Consider the following 11,648-nt stretch of genomic DNA (forward strand, 5'->3'; position numbering starts at 1 on the left):
CTTGATACCAATCTAAGAAAAATCTAGAAGTGGGTGCCAACAATTCCCACTTGGGAAATTGACATCGATCTATGTCTCACTTAAAAATTAACCTAGAAGACTGACTAATTTCCAAACGCCCACTTGTTGTTTTATGAATGTTTTTAGTTTGGAAAGCATGAAAAACCATAATTAAGTCCATAATTAGTCATTTGCAATCTAAGCTTTAGATTCTGCGATTTTCTTAGATTTAATTTAATTGATTAAACATCTGGTTGTGTTGTGTAGTGTTTGATATGGATTGAGAGGGAGGGAGGGAGGCTTTCACTAAAGCCTAAAGAAACCCTAGCAGCTAAAAAGAAAGGGAAGGGAGAGAGAATCTTCAAATCTTTATTGGTAGCTGCATTAAGCTGAATCGAACATCGTCGCAGTGGTGCGGCACCCATGTGAAGGTTCCCTCCCTCGTGTCCCCACACAGATCCTCCGTATCCACATGTGGGCCCCCACCATCCCTTCCCTTCCCTTCCCTTCCTATCTTCCTCCTCAAAGCAGGATCTCTGGGCAGTGCATTGGGTAATATGGTAATGGGTCATGAGAGAAAATCCTGGCTAGGGTTAACTTATACTTTTTTACCAAACAAAAAAAATTATTACGTATACGTGTCTCTGAACTCTCTCACGTGAACAGACACGTGTCCTCGGACCCCACGCCCCGACCCTTTGTCCTTTAAATAGAGGACCTGCATGTTATAACCTAGACACAAAAGAGAGAGATACAGTCAGAAACTCTGTATAATTTGTTGTTTGTTGCCTCGGAAAATTGTAGGGTGAGAGAAGAAATATTAACATACATATATTACCTGCAGTTATCTGCTAAAATATTATGCAGTATATATGTATGTGAGTGTACTTGCAGTCTTGTAACGTGAAGAAATCGAGTTCTGGAAAAGAACGAAAGAAAGAGAAGCTGAGCGAATCTGTTCATGTTGCGTACAAAATCTTTAAAGCGAAATCAGCCTTACGTTATCTCCACGACTTCCCACATCCCCCTCCTTCCCTCTGCGACAAAGATTTTGTTCCTTCTCATTTTTTGCTTAATAATTTCTCACAATTTTCGTTAATTATTTCCTCTCACTCTGTCCCTCACTATATATATAGCTAGAGTACGTAAACCTAGCTGCCACCACCGCCACCTACTTCTCTCCGCCGTTGTCCTCAGTTTTCTAATCCTTCATCCTTCTAGCCGCCGCCTCCTCCTCCATTATGTAGCCCTATACCTAATTCATCATTTTAAACCAAACAAAGAAAATCAAGATCAAGAACAAGAATAGTAACGTACTCGAATACATGGCCACTACCAAGCTTGTTTTATTAACATTCGCAATCTGTCGACTTATTGTCACGGTTGGTTTAACCGTGGACCCAACGGAGCTTCTCCGCCTCGTCGTCGAAGGACAGCTGAGCTTAGACCCGTCCGACGTAAATACCGCTTCGAAAGATTTCGGCCTGATGAGCAGAGCGGAGCCCTTGGCAGTTTTACACCCAGCCTCCGCCCAAGACGTGGTGGGACTGGTGCGGACCGCATACTCTTCACCGCACGGGTTCACGGTCTCGGCCAGAGGCCACGGGCACTCCATCAACGGGCAGGCGCAGACCAACAACGGTGTCGTGATTCAGATGAGCGGGGGATCGTCAAGATCGGGGACGCCGGGTCAGGCGGCTCGAGTGTCGGAGAAGGGTATGTATGTGGATGCGTGGGGTGGGGAGTTGTGGATAGATGTGCTCAGGAGCACGCTTGAGTATGGACTCGCACCGAAGTCGTGGACTGATTATCTGTACTTATCAGTCGGCGGAACCCTTTCCAACGCCGGAATCAGTGGCCAAGCTTTCAATTACGGACCTCAGATTAGTAATGTTCATGAGCTCGACGTTGTTACAGGTTTGGATTATATATCTATCACTCATTTCTGGTATTTTATTTATCATGGTGTGTTTAATTTTCCTTCTTACCAATATCCAATTGAATATGCAAAGGTTTATTAGTAGAATAAAGTTATTTCTACCACATTTAGGACTCTAAAGTGGATTCTATCTATACATACGAAATTCGACTGTCTCGTATAAGAGAAATTGTCGAACAATATATTTAATAAATATGATTCAAATAGCATCACTTGTTTTAAGATAACTTGTTTATATGAACAGTTGAGCATAACATTATTTTTGTAAGTAATATGGGTATGCTCAATATTTATTTATAATTCTTAATCATTCTCCTAAATGGTGTTTGCAGATTTTATTGAATTCTAAGATTGCCCATTTTACACTTCTGGTCTTCTTATGTCATGAAGGATGTTTTCAGTTTCGGTTTAAACTGTACACATGACCACATAAATGTCTCTTTAAAATGGTTGTTTTTATATTGTTTCATCAGCATCACGCATAAATTGTGGTATTTTATTTAGTTCATTAGTTATTTTCAGCAAATAAATTATACCACTATTTCATCAAATGTTTGTTTTAATATGGGTTCGTTTAAAAGCACTTTCAAAATGACTGTAAGCGCTTTTGAGGAAAATATTTTTGGGTTCCGAAAACACTTAAAGGGCTTTCTGCATGAAGCATCTCACGTGTTTTTTTAAGATTCACTTGCATTTTTACTAAGGATTGTCCCAAAAAAATTATAATAAAAAACGTTTTGATCATTTTAAAAGCATTAACAAACGATTCCCATATAAGCCTCGAAATGGCTAGAAAGGTAGTTTAATTAGTTATAAGTTAGTCTCCTTATTTAGCTTATTAAACTTAAATTATTATATAATGTTACGCTGTTCACATGGCCTCTTTTGTTATGTCTGATATAGTGACGATCTAACAATATTCTCACATTATTAGGTTGTTGTCGTTGTTGCCAATGAAACTGCTTGTCTTATATGATCTCATCATGCATGATCAATATATGGTAAATCTTCGAGTACATATATAATTGATGTATTGAAGTGATCAATATATGTCTTGTTTAACAACAGGCAAAGGCGAGCTTTTGACATGTTCAGAAGAGCAAAACTCAGAGCTGTTCCACGCTGTTCTTGGTGGGCTAGGCCAATTTGGAATCATCACTAGGGCTAGAATTGCTCTTGAACCATCCCCCCAAAGGGTATATATCTCCCTTTCACATCAAGTCAATAATGATGTTTAGACACTTGTGTGTTATGCGAGTATGTTTGTTTTATGTGTCTAAATAGTATTGATCGTTTCTGCTTAATGGGTTTGAAAGTTTTGGTCGGTTCCACCTTACACAATGTGAGTGGAGGAAAGACTTGTATTAAAATCATTCTCAAATATGTTAGTTTTGAGTGTCCAAATAACGTTATTCTTAACCGCTTTGGTCGGTTTCCACCTTCCAAAGTGGGGAGAACTTTTTCAGTGCCGGGAATACGGCCCGGTACAACAACTGTCATAATATACAATTGGTTGAAAAAAAAATTCTCAGGTTTTCAACCAATTAATTGTATGATTACACTTGTTCCGGATTGTTTTCAGTACACTAAAAAATCTCTCCAAAGTGGGAGTGGGGGCACATACTTTGCAAAACTTTCCTAGTATTTGTTAATGACAAAACCTAAAAAAGCAAGGTATCATCTATCATGCATGACCTAATGAAGGGTTTTAAGTCCATGGATTGGAGCTTTTTTAACCACATTCAAACGGCTGTTCTATAGCTGGCAATGTTGTTGATGTGTCCTTTTGCTTCTTTAACGTGGTCTCTTTCCTATATCTTTTTGTTGCTGCTTTATTAAAGAAAATAAAAAATTATTGTCGTTGTTGTCAATAGGTGAGGTGGATCCGAGTACTGTATTCCAATTTTTCGGCTTTTACCAAAGACCAGGAATTCCTCATCTCTCTGCATGGGCAACCCACCAGCCAGAAATTCGACTATGTCGAGGGTTTCGTTATTGTCGACGAAGGCCTCATCAACAACTGGAGGTCATCCTTCTTCTCCCCGAGCAACCCTGTCAAGATCACCTCCATTAATTCTGAGGGTGGTGTTTTATATTGCTTGGAGATTACGAAAAACTACGACGAATCGACCGCCGTTACAATTGACCAGGTATAATTATACTCGTATTTACACTCTAATATGGTTTTATTAGGCGGTCGGTGATGTATTAATTAATCTGGGTTATTAAAAAGTTGTAAGTCCAAGATAGTCGTAAAGTTTAGGCATGCAAGCCTAACTACTTGAAATGGTAAGAAATAAAGAAAAGAAAAACCTATAGAATACGTAACTTAAGAGTGTTGAAAATACAAGAGTCATATATCGAAAATTTGATGAAGTAAAATACAATATATATTAAATAGTTTTACTTATATACTTGTTCATGTTGCGTAAGTGGTGAAATACAAATTATCTAAGTAGTTAGTAATGAGTCATCTGCCATTGATAAGAAAAATTAATATAGAGTAACAAATATGAAATATATAAAAGTAATGTGTCAGGCCATTGTGTCGTGCATGGAAGAGATTTTTCAGTATGCCAGAATACGGAGCAAAACACCACGTCTTATACTGTTAGAGGACACATGAAAAAAAAAAAAAAACTTTCCTCCAATTGTAAGAGGTGGTATTCGGCCCCATGATTCGGGCACACAAAGATCTCTCCGTGCTTGGAGTATGTAATATGCTAAAGCAACACACCAACTTCCAGTAAATATATATTACATTAGAATAAACAGTAAGAGCGATAATTGGTTAGCACACTCGGACTTTAGAGACTAATTAAAATCGTTTATGTGGTTGTTTAAAGTGCTTTCTTACAGTAGCTTCCAAATTCCAACCCTATCATATTGTACGTATTAAAATTTAAAACCAATTAGAGTTATGCTTTGCTAGATTGATTAATTTACAAGGGTGTTCCACTAAACCCTAGATTATATGATTGAGATGATTAGTGTCTTAGTGTACATAATAATTAAAGCTGCTATAAAATATAACCAGACATTCGCAAGAAAACATGGAAGATCTGTTATCTAATATCCTATTCAAACCTAAGATCGAATACACCTTTATTTTTCTAATTTGTTACTAATTGTATATTACTAAATCTAAGCCACGCACCCACCAAATATTCCTCTTGTTAATTAGAAATTTAAACAGAATAATGGAACTTATCCTGACAAAAGTAACAGTTCGGTAGCAGCTTTCTTTTAAGCAGACTGTGATTTTTTTTTTTAGTAATAATACGTGCATTTAAAACCAACAAATAATTAAAAACTGTGCGTTGGGAATATTTTTTTTACTGCAGGAAATAGAGGATTTGTTGGAAAAACTGGATTTTGTACCGACGTCAGTCTTCACGACTGATCTTCCATACGTGGATTTTCTGGACCGGGTTCACAAGGCCGAGTTGAAGCTCCGATCCAAGGGTTTATGGGACGTCCCCCATCCATGGCTTAACCTTTTTGTCCCCAAATCAAGGATTTCTGACTTCGACGAAGGGGTGTTCAAGGGCATTCTGGGAAATAAGACAAGCGGACCCATTCTGATTTACCCCATGAACAAAGACAAGTAAGTTCCACAGCCTCTGATGCATACATGTATGTGTACTCACACACACACACACACACACACTACTGTTATAACTATATAATGTTCTTTCCGCTGCATGCATCATGCATGCATGCCTCTAAATATGACGACATAGCTGTTTCATGCAACATGCTAACATTCTGTTGTGGATTCGATCTCCACCGATCTTCCTGCCTCTTAATATTTAACTATTTAATATACTAATGCTATTGTTTAAGTAAAAAAGAAGATGCTTTTAAGACCTTGTTAATCTTCCTAATTAACAATACTAAAGTGTGAATCTAGGTTGTTGCATTTATTGAGCCTAGCTCTAAACACTGGTAATTATACTATAAAGGCAAATAGAATCTCTTGTGACAGAAGCTGCGCACCTCCTCAATAATTGATAAAGAATGACCGGAGACTATGTAGATGATACCATAGTCTTGAGGATAAAATCCTCCAGATCATAAAGGGTATTAGGTAGGTTGGTAGAGATGCCATTATCTATATATGTGGAGAATAATTTAGGGAACATTAACGAAAAGTTTTTGATACTGTTTATTTTCACGAAAAATTATATTTTTACATTAAAAAATCAATCCTAGTACTATTTATTTTACTTTTTATTTTGTCCTTATCGTTAAAACTCAAAGTTTTCAAGTCATTTCCATTAGTTTTTTTGAAAATTTAGGCAGAGCAATTTGGCTGGATCGTCATGCACTATTTCAAAGATGCATGTCCCGCTGTATTTGGATACCATCTTCGTAGTAGTACTACTGCCAATACACACTTTTTTGAGAGTGACGTGACAAACTAGCTGATCGGGTTGCTCTACGGACTATTTTCTCTTACAAGATTTGAATAATTTAGCACTTAATCTCCATGGCTTTTGCTTGAGTTGAGTGCAATTTTGGACATGAAAACGCATATAATTACCTACAGATTACAGTTGGACTTAGTCCAGGATCCACACAAACAGACACAGGGCTGGTTTCTGACCAAAAAAAACACAGTGCTGGTTTTGTTTTTATGAAAATAGATTTCTCCAGATTCATTCTACTTAATTCTTCTCATTAAACAATCCGAACCCTTAAAATTTGATTCAACTGTTACAAACAGGGGCTCACTCTAAAAGTTATAATAATTTTAGCTATTGTATCAAATGTTAAGAGTCCGGATTGTTTAATGAGGAGGATTAGGTGGAAGGGATTCTGGGAATCCCGTGATTGTGACCGTTTATAGTACATTGTACGGTCAATTTTTATTAAGTACTATTTATATTTATTTTTAAATTTTAAATTTTGAAATCATTTCTAACCGCAACATGAATAATGAACAGTCACGATTATAAGATCCTTACAATTCCGAAAAAAAAAAAACCGACGAGAATTCTTTTCCAAACGTAAAGATTCTCATGTCGGTAGATCCACCGATGGGATGTCCATTGTCGTTGTACAAGCTCAGTTCGAGAAACATTGCCGTTAGTTATCACAGCACAAATATTAACACAGCCGTTAATTCCAAAAACATGTTTCGCTGATTGTCGTTTGTATGGTTTTGATTCTGTGTAGGTGGGACCAGAGTAGCTCGGTGGTGACGCCCGATGAGGACGTTTTTTACCTTGTAGCGCTGCTAAGATCGGCCTTGGATACCGGGGATGAGACCCGCACCTTGGAGCACTTGACCAATCAGAACCGTCAGATCCTCAGATTCTGCGATGATGCCGGGATCGAGGTGAAACAGTACCTCCCGCACTACACTACTCGGGAGGAGTGGATGGACCACTTTGGAGATAAGTGGGACCGGTTTTACCAGAGGAAGATGAAGTTCGACCCCCGGCGCATTTTAGCCACCGGCCAACGTATTTTTAGCCCTTCATCGGGTTCTTCTGGTGGTGGGGTTGGTAGTGCTAAATTGTCAGTTTATTGATGAACGAAACGCACAGCTTCTAGGGTTAGTCTTGTGCATGTAAATATTTTAGATGAATTTTCTATTGGGATGTGATATCTACATCACTTTTTACTTCTTCCACACATTTTTAGTTTTCGATTGTCAAATCGGATGAATTGAAGAGGATCAATAGACATAAATTAACAAGGAGTGTGTGAGAAGTAAAATGAGGTGTGTGGATAGCACACCATTTTTTTTTTAAGAAAAACTAATGAAAAGTTCTCAAAAACTTTAATTTTAATGAAAAATGACAAATAAAGGTGTGAGTTAATAGTAGTAGAAAAGGTAAAAATGTTATTTTTCGTTAAAAGTGAACAGTACCGAAAGTGTTTTTTTATTTTTTATGATCAAATAGGTATTTGTTATTAGAAAGAAAATGAGGGGGCCTTTTTTGGAGTTGCTCAATTTAGATGCTCGGATCACGTGACTGTCTGGCCGAGGCCGTGTGTGACTAGAGACTAGAGAGGGTGGATGGGGCAGGAATACAGTGGTGGGACTGGATGAAATGTTTTTGTGTCTTTGGTTGTAGAGGTGAGGTGGCATGACCATCCGTACTCAAGAATTTCTCGTCTTCTACGGTTGTTCATCGAGGGTGAGAAGCAAATAGTGGGCCCGGGCAGGGTCCAGGACCACAATCTGCATATGTTATGTGTTGCATGCAGCGCCCGTGATCCCGACAGCCCTGTCTGGTTTTGTTCAAGGACTCGGACGTCTTTGTCCTCAACCTCTTCCAACACAAGCTGGTTCCTGTTCCATGACTCCATCATCCTTCATGGTTTGTAAAATTATAGCTATACCCTTCTTAGAGTGGTCTCCATGTAGAAGTAGAAGAACATGTGAAGTACAGAAATGTGAATGCACAGTACACATTAAGCGAAATCTACTCGTAAAATACGTGGTCCGGCGGTCTGCCATTAACATGTAAGGTTTCACTCCTCTAGCTGTGGCTTGCATGGATCTGCATCACTCTGTGAACCGGGTTGCTTCCCGAATTTTTTCAATGCGATTGAATATAAGGTTTTCCTCCGAACTGATGTCCCATCGGCCGCTAATTTGACAGCCTATATACGTACATAAGAGTTGTCAAACCCCTCAACAGTTCATGATCAACAAACGGAAGAAAAAATAATTCTTCGTGATCTTTCAAAACTTGGAAAAGGTGTACACAGTTCTGAGAGAAAGACTAATATCCGGAAACAGGAGTCATTACCGTAGAAAGACTATGCCCACTTGAGATCAAATCTCTTAACTCATCCTCAAGCTGGGACTCTGAAGGAGCTACAACCGGAGAATTTTCTTTTCCTTCAATTAATACTGTAATTTCACCTTTTGGCTGGTGAGTAGAATACGCTTCTGCAGCTTCCCCCAATGTACCGCGCCAAAACTGACAAGGCATCAAAATTAGACACACATTCGCAAGATGAAATCAACAGAATAGCCATCATTTGTGAAAGAACATGCTAGCATTTGGAAAATTAAAAACAAAAATAGCAACTTTATCACTGAATTTGAACTTAAAAGGAAGACAAGGCAAAATGATATACAATATCGAATTAAGGACATTGATACAAGGTGTCCACCTGACCTATTCAGTTATTCCCTAACGGGGTCTGGGTTCCAAGAGGTTCAAATCACATTGCCAAAACATTTGTTAAGTGAGATCGGCTTGTGCCTGCATCGCACAGCCCAAAAGAAATTGAGGCTGTAGTCTACCACATAATGAAAGCCAAATGTGCAGAGTCTGAATTTAAGCCTAAAGACACTCTTGAGCGACAAATTTCTACTAGCATTGGCTGGGCATGCATTCTTGTACACAGAGACATCGCCCATATTATCAGTTACTAGTCTTAGATCGATGCAAAAATTTTAAGTTATATCATCAGAAAGAATCAAATACTACTCATAAAAAGTAGATTTCTTTTCGTTTCTTGATAAATTATGTAATGGGATTTTAAAATGGTTAATGGCATGCGATTCATCACAAATGAAGTAAGGAAAATAATGTGCACATATTCAGCAAGCTGATCACAAGTAAAACAGATATAAATAAAAGACATCACCGTAAACCTACCTCTTCATGAATTTTTGTAATTTCACGAGCTATGATGCATTTTCTGAAACACAATTACAAACTCACCAAATCAGTTTTTCTTAAAACCACTAAGTCAGTAAAAGCGCATAAATCCATACATGGAAGTTCAATTTGTAACTCACCATAACAAAAACTAATAAATAATCATATCAAAGAGTTAGTGAGGGATGAAAGTATGTGATACATGTAAAAAAACAAGCAAAAAAAAAAAAAAAAAAAAAAACAATAAACTCAAACATCAATACATAATTGAAAATGAAAAAGTTGCACATAATTGAAAATTTTCGGCCACAATGACAGTGGCTGGCGACAACTTCTGGCACTGGCACTGGTGGCATGTGGGTCATGTGCAATGGGGAGAAAATATAAATGTTCCTAAGCTTATAGTGTATTTTCCCACAATATGTGGCTTATTCCAAATAGAATGGGAAGGGATTGGTAGCTTTTATTGAAGTTGGTATTTTTTCTTAATAACTTTATTAAAATTGATTTTTAATCTGAAGCCTTAAAAGTATGTACCTTGAAACACCAAAAACTGAAGAAGTCTCTTCAAGAAACTGCTGAAGTTTGTGGGGAGGCACATAGAATATTTGGGTCGTCCCCTCATTTGCTGAAACCATCAACCTCTCTCTTCTAGATCCAGCATGTTTAGACATAAATCCTACTGCAGAAGTATAATCAGTTCAGAGTTCTATATACATCTTGTCCCTCAAGCCACATCCACCAAGAACATCTGCAACATCATTTCCATGGAAAACTTACCAAACGTAAACTCATCCGTGGACAGGCCAGATGCAGAGAGAGCAGCCACAAAAGCAGATGGCCCAGGTATAGGAATAACAGGGATGTTTTCATCCACGCACAGCTTTGCCTGCAGCAAAACTTGTTATCAATTGCACTGCTACATGATACATATATATCTAAATACCATATCCGCAATAATATACACTACATTACTCCAAATTCATATTGTCCCGAATGACTGGAACAATTGACAAAATCAATTCAAAAAGTAAAGAAAATTAAAGAAGATGGGGAAGCACCTCACCAATTCCGTACCAGGATCACTGATGCCCGGCATCCCAGCATCGCTTATGAGCGCCACAACTTCGCCTTCCTTCAACCGTTTCAACACTGTTTGTCCCCTTTGAGCTTCATTGAATTTGTGATAGCTCAGCTGTAATCTAAAAGCATAAATTAAAACCACTAAATCTAAAAGCCAACCAAAATTACCCCCAAAACTCCCAATTCACTTACAAGGGGAGTTTTGATACTGTAATGGTGGAGCAGCTTCCCCGAATGCCGAGTGTCTTCGGAAAGTATTACATGAGCTGATTTTAACACCCGGAGAGCCCTGCATTGGATTCGATATCAAATTAAAAAGTGAAGAGAAAAGAAAAACATGGTTTGTAACTTTGTATGTAGAAATTGAGCGAGCACCGTAGAGTGATATCTTCGAGGTTTCCAATCGGAGTTCCGACGAGATACAGACCGGGTTCAAGAGGACCCTGCAACCGAAACAGCATTCAAAAAACACAAACTTTACGGAAAAGAAGTAAAATCATGCATTTTCATCAACCAAAAAGGAAAAATTAATGATTGAATTCTGCAAAAGCCAAGAAATTGAAAATTAAATTGAAGGGGAAGGACGGTTACTTGTTTCGACGGCGGTTGGGGGATTGAGTCGGTGAGTTCGGCGGAGATTTGAGGGCTGGAAGAACAGAAGGGGATTATGCTAACTTTATTAGGGCAAACGGAGAGCGAGTGGAGAGACGGCTGCGGCGTCGGAGCCGTCTGGGTAGGGAGGAAGTTCGAGAGTCCGGGGCGCCACCATGAGAAGGAAACCGCCATGAAAGGAAGTCGTCGCAATAGCATTTGTTCCCCAAACCCAAACTAAACCTCTCGCTCTCGTCTTTCTTATCGGAGGGAAAACACAGATGAAGCTACCCAAAACGGTTATTTTAGAAACGATAAGTTAACAAAGACGCTACTTTAAAGAACGAATAAGAGAATAAGAAACGATATTCAACACTAATCTTCTTAATTAAGGTCGATGC

At 38.4% G+C, this 11,648-nt stretch overlaps 2 protein-coding genes across 5 annotated transcripts; one reads left to right on the top strand and one right to left on the bottom strand.

Annotated features, from left to right (window-relative positions):
• Window positions 1-733: 733 nt before the first annotated feature.
• Window positions 734-7,646, top strand: LOC103440288 (cytokinin dehydrogenase 5-like). Its single transcript, XM_008378964.4, has 5 exons — window positions 734-1,917; window positions 3,008-3,135; window positions 3,814-4,089; window positions 5,284-5,546; window positions 7,121-7,646. The coding sequence occupies exons 1-5, from the start codon at window positions 1,326-1,328 to the stop codon at window positions 7,476-7,478; spliced, it is 1,617 nt and encodes a 538-aa protein (XP_008377186.3). The 5' UTR covers window positions 734-1,325; the 3' UTR covers window positions 7,479-7,646.
• Window positions 7,647-8,268: 622 nt separating this feature from the next.
• LOC103440287 (uncharacterized) lies at window positions 8,269-11,648 on the bottom strand. Of its 4 annotated transcripts, XR_011583839.1 has the most exons (10): window positions 11,248-11,615; window positions 11,032-11,099; window positions 10,849-10,945; window positions 10,640-10,768; window positions 10,354-10,462; window positions 10,111-10,255; window positions 9,571-9,613; window positions 9,085-9,171; window positions 8,710-8,883; window positions 8,269-8,560 (listed from the first exon to the last, which is right to left on the bottom strand). XR_011583839.1 is itself a non-coding variant. In XM_070827033.1 (9 exons), exons 1-9 carry the CDS (start codon window positions 11,464-11,466, stop codon window positions 8,429-8,431), a joined length of 1,116 nt encoding a protein of 371 aa, XP_070683134.1. In that variant the 5' UTR covers window positions 11,467-11,648; the 3' UTR covers window positions 8,269-8,428. The 4 variants fall into 4 exon arrangements, 2 of the variants coding, with proteins under 2 accessions (XP_070683134.1, XP_070683133.1); XM_070827033.1 differs by lacking the exon at window positions 9,085-9,171 and having other exon boundaries at window positions 11,248-11,648; XM_070827032.1 differs by lacking the exon at window positions 9,085-9,171 and having other exon boundaries at window positions 10,111-10,252; window positions 11,248-11,606.

The sequence above is a fragment of the Malus domestica genome, chromosome 08 (genome assembly GCF_042453785.1).
Source record: "Malus domestica chromosome 08, GDT2T_hap1".
Classification (NCBI taxonomy): Eukaryota; Viridiplantae; Streptophyta; class Magnoliopsida; order Rosales; family Rosaceae; genus Malus; species Malus domestica.

Coding starts and splice junctions, on each gene's coding strand:
- LOC103440288 (XM_008378964.4), top strand. CDS start 1,326: ATGGCCACTACCAAGCTTGTTTTATTAACATTCGCAATCTGTCGACTT. Junction 1,918..3,007: donor TGAGCTCGACGTTGTTACAG/GTTTGGATTATA, acceptor GTTTAACAACAG/GCAAAGGCGAGCTTTTGACA. Junction 3,136..3,813: donor TTGAACCATCCCCCCAAAGG/GTATATATCTCC, acceptor TGTTGTCAATAG/GTGAGGTGGATCCGAGTACT.
- LOC103440287 (XM_070827033.1), bottom strand. CDS start 11,466: ATGCTATTGCGACGACTTCCTTTCATGGCGGTTTCCTTCTCATGGTGG. Junction 10,946..11,031: donor CTCGAAGATATCACTCTACG/GTGCTCGCTCAA, acceptor AATCCAATGCAG/GGCTCTCCGGGTGTTAAAAT. Junction 9,614..10,110: donor TCAGTTTTTGGTGTTTCAAG/GTACATACTTTT, acceptor ATTGTGTTTCAG/AAAATGCATCATAGCTCGTG.